Below are 10,244 nucleotides of genomic sequence, written 5' to 3'. Positions count from 1 at the left end.
AAAATTATCATGGTCAAAGGACTAAATTAATAAAAAAAAGATAATATAATCTTTAAACTTCTTGATAAAAAAAATTAAATATTTTTCCTACTAAAATTAATAATTTCACTCTAACTTGATAAAAAGATATTAATTTTAGATGAGTTTCATACTCGATAAAAATTTAAAGATCATTTTATAATTTTATTTGTCAATATTAATCATTTTACTATATAAACTTTAAGCGTAAGGTAATAGTAATTAGTTTCGTAAAAATATAAAGAGATTTCAGTATAATAAAAATGAGACAAAACCCGTGAATTACAGATAATATTTTTAAAAAGAATTATATAATTTTGATGACGTACGTTAGGTCATTGTGTGGTGTCTGCTGCAATGGAAAGTTCAAAGTATAGAAAGTAGATAAGAGTAGCTTAAAACAGACTCAAAATAGTTAGTATTTTAGTTGTAAATGAGAGGTGGTTTGGATGTATCTTGGGTTAGCCTTTTGGCAAAAAGGGCTCATTAGCATTTGATGGGATTGTCTTTACCGTGACATTAGGCTTTAACTGCTTCACATTCCTTCAATACAAACAAAACCATTTCAATCTTTAAAATCTATGAGTGTAGTTGCTATTAACAATTAAAACACAACAACTGAAAAGAAAGAAGAGATCTTTTCATCCAGTCAAAGAAAACAAATTATTGGAGAGGAATCCTAAGCTAATCACAAAAGAAAAGAAAAATACCTGTGGCCGAAAGAGAAAGTGGCATGAGATTTTCTTTTTTATATTTATATATTTAATTTAATATTTCATTGTGTTAATTAAAATTTATTTTTAAATTTACAGTTTATTTGCTTTAAATAAAGTGAAAGTTATTTTAAAATTCTACAAATTCAAATTTACATAGAATTAATTATAAATAAGCTAAAATCTAATAAAATAAGTAGAATTTTCAAATGAATTTCACAGCATTAAAATATCGCTTTCAATTTTATTATTTCCATTTTAATTTCTTCCTCGTATAGTTTTCTCAAATACAATAAATTTCAACTAAATATAGCAGTTTCTTTTTTAGTTTAGTAAGATTTTGCACATTGACAACGGTTTTTAAAGTGGTCTTATTTGACAGTTGCACTAATATTTAATATAATCATCAAATAAAATTAATTATTACATACTATAACTTCAATGTGTTTGTATTAATTTTTTTTTTTCTATCATATGTATTTCAAACATAAAGATTAAATCTCAAGAAACATATCCTTTTAAGAAAATTGTATTTAAATACTAGATTTAAAATTACACACTCAATTTTCAATCATGCATGAATATGCAAGTGACGGTCCAAAAACAGATTTTAAATGTCTAACATCTCAACAACTTACTATATATGTATAGTGTTGGTGTAATACTAAATGTACCTCTTTGTCCAATTAGAGGAAACCTAAAATTTCATTAATTCCAATGTCTTGAGATACTTATTTGTTAATTATCGTTTTCTGTTAAAGATTCTTTAAATTTCATTTTCACGTAGATAAGTTGTAAATTGTATCTTATTTTGAGATTTAAATAAACTTTTGAAATCGTTAACATATTCCTATATATGTATATTATATATATATATATGTATATTATATATATATATATATATATAGGAATTTTTCAATTATAAGGCATCTTGGCAATTAGCATGACGTAGGCCCCGAATACGCATGAAGAGGAGGTATAGTCAAAGACCACTATAATTATTTTTCCCCTAATTGAATGTAATGGTAGACTATTTTAAGAATTACTATTGGTGGTGGAGACGATGGTGTCGGTTTATAATTTTTTATTTTATTTTATCGCATTTTATCAAAGAATTAAAAAGAGATAGTGCGTAAATTATATATAAAAAATTAATAGAAGCAACAATCGTGAAATTTAGAATTTTTTTTTTAAGTTCTGCCTTACCACTTTCTCAAATTTTGTTTTTGATAATCTATTCTTATTTTTTAAAAAGCAACCATAGGGCTGTGTCGAGAAAAAAAAAAGAAGAAGAAAAATAATAGATTTTATGACAAAAATATAGCATAAAATTCGAGATTTCTGAAACCCATAAAAAAATATTCGTATGTAAATACATAAATACCGTTATAATTAATTTTATCTATGAATCTATTTTAAAAATAGGCATCAGAACTTCACATAAATTCACCAAATCAAAAGAAATTAGCTATATTAAAATAAATGTTAAAACTTAAAAGACAGAGCTAGCTGGCCACATTTGTCCATTCCTAGGAGGATGGGATAATTCTAAAATTGATTTGTTGGAACATAAGACATATATGTTGGTACTGACAGATGTTGTGTCCCTTAACCTTTCTTAACCATGTTAACTCCGAACTATCATTCTTCTTTTGGTCAAAAAAGTTTTAAAAAGGCTGGGGAAAATTAGCTGAACCACCGATTGCAACGGTCACATGCTCATGTAGCTGTAGCTACCAAAAGATAGCATTAGTAGTGCATATATAGACAGAGAAAGGGAAGGAAAATTCTCATTATTTTCTTTGCCTGATAATCAAAAAAGTTTGCCCAAGTCATCCCATTTTCTTTTTATAATTTTGATTCATTTTTTAATCCACACAAAAACAGCTTGATTTGTAATTGTAATTAGTACAAAAACAGAAAAAATTCCAAGTTAGATAATTGGTCGGACAAAAATTATGCAAATATACAAACCCCTTCTGCATTAATTTTTTTTCTTCTAATTAGAACCCCTTATATCTTCACAAAATTCATCAAATAACCATATATTTATACATCAATAAAGAAAAAAAATTTCATACCTTAAGAAACATAAATATAATATGACGACCCATTAAAAGAAAAAGATTTTGAAAAAAATGAAAAATCTGAGAAGTGAATGCAAACTTAATCATTATGATCAACAACATCTACACTAGCACCACAAGACAACAACCTGTGAAAGATCCTAAACAAGGCATTGCAGGAAAATTCTTTCACTTTCCTGAAAACCAAACACTTATTCCTTCTCCTACCACCCTTTTCCTTTATCTTCTTTCCATGATTAGCCACCTTCTCTTTCACTCTACCAATGCACTTCTTCGTCCTCTCCGGCACACTCTCTTTCCTCGAGAACGTGTAGCTCCTAAGATACATCTGCCTGCAGGAGATACTGTCCACCACCCTAGGTTGCCCATAATGACCATGCAAACCCTGCCCTACACGGCGGACGGATTTTATGAACTCTGCATCAGATTCCGGCCACTTGTAGAGGTTAACGTAGGTGGCGCGAACCGGCACACGAGGGTCACGTGCATCATTGACACAGTTTGATATGCAAACTGAGGTCATTCTTTAATTTGCTGAGGAAGAGAGGGTTACAATTTCGCACTGAATGAGTTTTTTTGGGTTATATACTGATATGAAAGGCTTAAATTGCAAGCAAAGGTATGTGGAGAGAGGTGAATGAGAAAGTGGTGGAGTTAATTAGTGGGGGACGTAGAGTTTTATCATGTGTAATGATTTTTCATAATTAGCACTGTTTATATGCTAATTGACAAGTATATGAAAGAGTAAGGAAAGGGTAGTTGAAAAATGGATTTGCTTTTGTAATTGAGATTTATATAATGTTTTTTTTTTTTTTTTTTTAATTTAAGCATAAAAAATAAGGGAAAAGTAGGGGGTGGTACCCCATATTCCTGTCTTGGAAGATTAGGTTCTCATACCATACAGTGATGATCAGCTGGCCTCTTGCTAAATTCATTGTAGAAGTGTACCCTAAAAGCTTAATTAAAATCAAATGTCCAATTTGCGAAAAGCAAATGCATTGGTAGAGGATAGGGTATTAGTTTGGATGATATGTTTAGTTTAGCCATATATACTATATATACATGCTTTTAGTACATTCCCGAAACGCGAAAATTAAATTATAATATATTTAAGATGATAATAAATGTATAAATTTTAATTTAAATAAGATTTTAAATTTGTATTTCTCTTTCATTTATATTAATTGAAAAGAAGAATGACTTGCTAAATTCATGATTATACAGTGGTTAAATAGCTATATTTCAAGACATGAATATGTTACTTAGATGTAGTGGCTAATCCATTGAATTTTATAGTTTTGGTATTATGGATCTTTTTCAAATGTAAAAAAGCAACGCCGTGGCGGATGTATCCTGAGTTGAACCTAATTTGGTGATTAGTTGGCCTGTAATTCGTTTGCTTTTAACTTGGAAGATGTTAGCCTTCAAAATGAGAAACTCAAATTGCCCTCAATAGCAACCGTATCCTATCCATACCCAATACCATTTTTTCAGGTATGGGTTATCCGTACCCATTATCCAATCAATTCAGATATTACCTAGTTTGACCGGGTAGAATTCGGGTGAGTGTCCACGGGTAGGGTACAAATTGTCATCCCTACTATTATCATTAATCCAATTCTAATTAGCTAAAAACACATATTCCGTTGCTATTTAGCAATGGAAATACACTTGTAGTTTGTTAGCAATATAAATGTCTATCTCTAAATTTAAAGCCTATCGCCTGCCCAATTTTAGTGATGAAAGAGTTATCCATTGCTAATTAGCAACAAACAATCTATCACTAATCTGTTGCAAGAATCAACACTATAATTTGTACCGAAATAATGAAAAGAATTATTTGTCGCAAATTTAGAACTATTTTTTCTTAAATTTCTTTCATAAATATCACAAAAATATAAAGTAATTATAAAAATATCTACAAAAATTGTTAACAATTGTTATCCATTGCTAACTTTAGGGGCAAGAGCCTATAAAGACGTATTGACTCTTTTATGATGCTTTAGTGATGAAAGGTCCTTAATTTTATTGATAGTAGATAGTTTAAAATTATTTAAAATAAGAAATGTCCATCGCTAAGTTTAAATTTTTTTTATAAAAAGTATTTTATTTGTAATAGTTATTTAATTATTTATTTTTATTTTAATGTCAGTTAAGTTTCTTTAATGAATTTGTTGTCATTGTCTTTTTATTTTGTATATTAGTTTTCTATAATAATAATAAAGAAAAGAGGAAAAGAAAATAATAATATCACTATTAATAAATAATATAAGAAAATAATGGATGGGATAAAAAATGAAAAGAGACAAAGAAAGAAAATAATAGAGAAAAGAAAAAAATAGAAAAAAATTTTAAAAAGAAAAAATTATTTGAGGAAATTTGAAAGAAATGAAAGATATAGATGAAAGAAGAAATTATAAATAAGAATAATAAAAGAATAGAGAAAATAAAAAATGAGAAAATAATTAAAAAGAAGAAGAATAAGAAAACTGGAGGAAATGAAAGAAGAAATAATAAAAAAAAAGAAATAAATTAATAAAAAGAGAAGAAAAAAAAATAAAGAATAAAAATTAAAAGCGAGAGAAAAAAAAATACAAAGAGAAATGAAAGAAGAAAAAGAAAAAGAAAAAATATATATATAGGGAGGGAGGGAGGAGGGAAAGAAATATACAATAAAGTAAAACAATGGTTAAGTGAAGAAGAAAAGTTTAATATATAAAAAAATAACTTTAATGATGGAGTAAGATCCATTGCCAAAAGATATCAAATATACAGAAAAATAAATAATTGAATACAATTATTCTAAAATTTTCATTATTATTTTATCACTAATAAAAAGTAAAAAATATAAATTATCATCCGTTAATTCATTACTAATTAGCTACCAATTTATTCTGTTGTTATTTAGTAATAGAAATACGGTGGTAGTTTATTAGCAACAAGAATGTCTGTCATTAAATTTAGAGTAACAGATAGTCCATCACTAATATGTCTGTCACAAATTTAGAACTATTTTTTCTTTTCAATTAATCTTCTTCTTATTTTTGGGTTCTATTGTACAGTGGGCCTACAATTATATGATGTGAAACAATAGCCATCTTAAAACGAGTATGTACCTTGGCTTAGTGAGGCCCAAATTGATGAACGCGTCGAGTTACCAAATTGGAAGGAAACTGAAAATTGCAGATTGGACCTCAAAATTAAACTGTTGCAGACTGGGCTTAGTAACGAATTGAAAAATGACCAATTCTGTGTAATTATCAACCTTTTCTTAATACTGATTTGGGTAACATCAGCAGGTTTGGGGGTTGGATGATGATGTGTTTGTAGAGATAAAAGTAATTACTTTCATAATAGATTGACCTATTAGAGAGTGGCGTCTGAGGAAAAATTAGTCTTTTGATTTTACTTTCACTTGCTAGGAGAATAAAACACTCAGCTCAATTAAATTTTAACCGTTACTCCAATTATATTCCTTCTTTATTACAGCAAATATATACAAAAATTAGTCTGTCAATAGATTTTCTAATTTATCATTGTCCCTTTTTAAAATAATTTAAAAATTATATTCTTTTCTTTAAATTTAAGAAAGAGAAAATAACTTTTAAATATATATATATATTTTTTTTTTCTTTAAGAGTCGCACTCTCTTTTTTATTTGTGTCTCTTTATCAACAAAACATTAATTAGAGAGTAAAATAAATATATATTTTAAGATAAATTAAAATAAAAAATATAATTATTTATAATTTAAAAGAATGCTTAAATGGTTAAAATCTAACCATCTAAAATTCTAGAAGTATGTATTTAATGCTTGATTAAGCAAAGAAAAAAACCACGCTATCCTCCCAATAAGTTTAATTAAAATTTTATTTGAATTTTACTGCATATTTCATTCTCTCATTTCATTTATTTCATGCTATTTACTTTCAAGAGACTCGTTTAATTAACATTCAACTTCCAATAAAAGAAGAATAATTCTTTAGGAAGTTATTCATAAACATAAAAAACAAATATTTAATAAAGAAATAAAAGAAATATGTGCTTTACATTAAATGGGGATTGTACATGGTCTCCAAATCTTGTTAATAGTTGCTTTAACACCATTCTAACGCCTAATTTTTATTTTTGACTCACATTCATCTATTAGATAATTTTAGATAATATAATTTTTGAAAATTGATAGTAAAAAGGATTGGACCAAGGCCTTCGAATTTCTTCCTCTTCTTATTTATTTTTATTTGCTCAAATAAATAAATAAATAAATAAAAAGAAAGAAAACGTAAATACATAACTACTGAATATTGACCATAAAATGCAAAATTGTAGCTAAATCATTAAAATAACTGCAAAAGCTAGCAAATATATCAAATTTGTTATGATATCTCAACTTCATGAAAATATTTAATTATTTAATTTTAATTTTTTAGTCACAATAAAAATACTATAGCTAATTGATTTAATTAGCTATGAATATTAAAAGGTTATAGCAAATAATAATTATAAAATACAATATTAATCACACTTAGCCACTAAAATTAATATATTTCCACTATATAGTTATTAGAAATTATGATTATTGAAGTTGTGATAGTTTATTACAGATGTATTCAGGGAAGAAAGAGAACTGATGGGCTTAAAGTTCTGAATTTGCTCTTCACTGCCAAGTCTATTACTAATTCCTAAATATTCTATAATTTATAATCTTAGAAACATTTATCCCTTTAATTCTAATAAATATCTTTTATTGCTGGCATTTAATCTTCAAAATAATGTTAAACTCAACCATTGGTATTCTCTTTTAAATATTTAGCTTTTAATTTTTCCATTTAATTATTAATAGGTCAAATTTAGTTCAATAAAAAAAAAACACTAACAACCACGATACATGTTATACCAAGTTTTTATTGTATCAAATATTATATGTAATTTAGCACCTTGAGATCAAAAAAAAAGTCTAAAATAAGTACTAAAATTATTTATATTTAATGTTGAATTATTAATTAAATAAATTTTCTTAAAAATATAATAGGGATTAATGAAGTAAAAGAATAAAATTATGTATTTAAACTTGTTGGATAAGTTAAGTGATATAATAATCTTTATAAAATATAAGAAATAGTAAATAACATCACTGCCCTAACTACTATTTTTAAAATGACTATAAAGGACACCTCTAGTTGGCTAGATTCTAACTATTAAGATTTATCTTTAAAGAATTTTACTGATTCTAATTATAAAAAATAATATATTAATTTTATTTTAATATTATATTAACTAATAAATAGTTTCCTAATGATACAAATTTTGTCTTAAGAAATAGCATGTTAATTATATTTTAATACTATATTAACTAATATAGTAGTTTTTAATTAGATAATAATTATAATTTTAATATTATATTCAATAAAAAAATTAAAATTTAAATCTTAGAAAATAGTAGTATAAGTTATATTTACAGTACTAATTTATATTATATTAAATTTAATTAATAAATATTGTTAAAGTCAATTTTATATTATTATATTGATAAAATTTAAAAATTTTAAAAAATTAAAAAATATTTAAAAATAGTTAATTTGCTATTATTTTTAAGATATTATAAATTAATTTAAAATATTAAAAATATTATTAAATTGTATTTTATCAATTTAATTTTATAATCGAAATAATAATGGAAGCCCTCCAACATACAGATAAAAAATAAATTATTTTTAATTCTGTAGAGTGGCAGTAAGGGTGACTTATCTATCAACTTTCCCACTATCACCTCCAAAAAACCAAACTCTGTCTTACGTAAAGTTTCCAGAGTATGATTAACCTCTGGATTTGAAATCACTGCTTATATACCTGGTATTGGCCATAATTCACAAGAACATTCTGTAGTCATAGTAAGAGGGGGAAGGGTTAAGGATTTACCCGGTATGAGATATCACATTGTTCGAGGGACCCTAGATGCTGTCGGAGTAAAGGATCGTCAACAAGGGCGTTCTAGTGCGTTGTAGATTCTTATCCAAGACTTGTATCATTTGATAATGCCATATAAATCGCTAGAAACATATAAATTATATAGCTAATCTAATAACGAAAGTTTCGTAAGGGGACTGGAGTAGGCTACCGTGAGGCAAAAGATCTTCTTTCTAAAGAGATTCGATTCATAACTATTATATGTCCAAGGTCCAATATTGAAATAATTTTAGAGATTTTCCTTGACTTTGTCTGTGTCAACAAACAATTCGAAAATTATCTTCAAGAACAAAATATTTTCTATGCTTAATATTTTTAGTTTAATTTGTATATGTCTTAATTCTGCCCTTTATTCAAGCAATTTTTCTTCACAAAATTGTCCAAAGCCTACGCCTTTTTTAATCCAATCGTAGATGTTATGCCAGTAATCCTTGTACTCTTTTTTCTATTAGCCTTTATTTTCAAAATATTTAGAAAGAAATTGTTTCACCTTATATAGCAAGCCTTTGTCATTACTTGCAAGTAAAATATCATCCACATACAAGACTAGAAAATAAGTTTCATTCCCACTGAACTTTTGATATGTGCATTGATCCACGATGTTCTCTTTAAATCCGAATGAAGATATTATCTCATGGAATTTCAAATACCATTGTCAGGAGGCTTGGTCCGATCCATAATGTGGATTTCTTAAGCTTACAAACTAAATGCCTACCATCGCTAGAGGAGAAAGCTTCTAGTTGTTTCATGTAAACCTCCTTTTTTAGGTCACTGTTAAGAAATGTCATTTTCACGTCAATTTGTTGAAATTTCAAATCCAAATGTGCAACTAATGCCAAAACTATTTGTAGCGAATCCTTTTTAGACACAGGTGAAAAAGTTATGTGTAATTGATTCTTTCTTTTTGAGTGAATCACTTAGCAATGAGTCTCGCTTTGTATCTCTCAATGTTGCCTAATGAGTCTTTCTTAGTTTTATAGACCCATTTACATTGTATAGGCCTTTTCCCATTAGGCAACTTAATAAGATGCCAAGCATCATTGGTCTTCATGGAACTCATCTCATCCTGCATGGCATTATACGATAATTTTAATTTATCACAACTCATAGCCTATGCAAAGGTCTCAGGGTCATTTTCGACTCCTATATTATAGTCAGACTCTTGTAGATAATACCATATAATCATTAAGAATAGTTGATCTCTTAGCTTTGGTAGAACTTCCTAATGTTGCATTAGAAGGACGTTTGTTCAATGTCCTTATGAGCAACTTGGTCTACTAAGTCATCAACTATTTATGGAATTTCCATATTGTCATTTTCAGTTTGTTGAATGGCAACAACTGGTATTGAATGTCCGATTGATCTTGAGGAACATTACGAATGACAATGACTTGATTCTCTAAAATAGATAGTTGAGTATCATTATGATCCTTCTCTAAACTAATGTTTTGAGATAGAT

At 27.0% G+C, this 10,244-nt stretch overlaps 1 protein-coding gene across 1 annotated transcript; it reads right to left on the bottom strand.

Annotated features, from left to right (window-relative positions):
- Positions 1 to 2,791: 2,791 nt before the first annotated feature.
- LOC8264753 lies at positions 2,792 to 3,889 on the bottom strand. Its single transcript, XM_002524969.4, has one exon. It carries the CDS (start codon positions 3,339 to 3,341, stop codon positions 2,898 to 2,900), a length of 444 nt encoding a protein of 147 aa, XP_002525015.1. The 5' UTR covers positions 3,342 to 3,889; the 3' UTR covers positions 2,792 to 2,897.
- Between the last annotated feature and the right edge of the window lie 6,355 nt (positions 3,890 to 10,244).

This window comes from Ricinus communis, chromosome 10 (assembly GCF_019578655.1).
Source record: "Ricinus communis isolate WT05 ecotype wild-type chromosome 10, ASM1957865v1, whole genome shotgun sequence".
In the NCBI taxonomy this organism is placed as follows: domain Eukaryota; kingdom Viridiplantae; phylum Streptophyta; class Magnoliopsida; order Malpighiales; family Euphorbiaceae; genus Ricinus; species Ricinus communis.
Note: the sequence above shows the minus strand (reverse complement) of the source record. Positions and strands in the feature narration are given on the sequence as shown.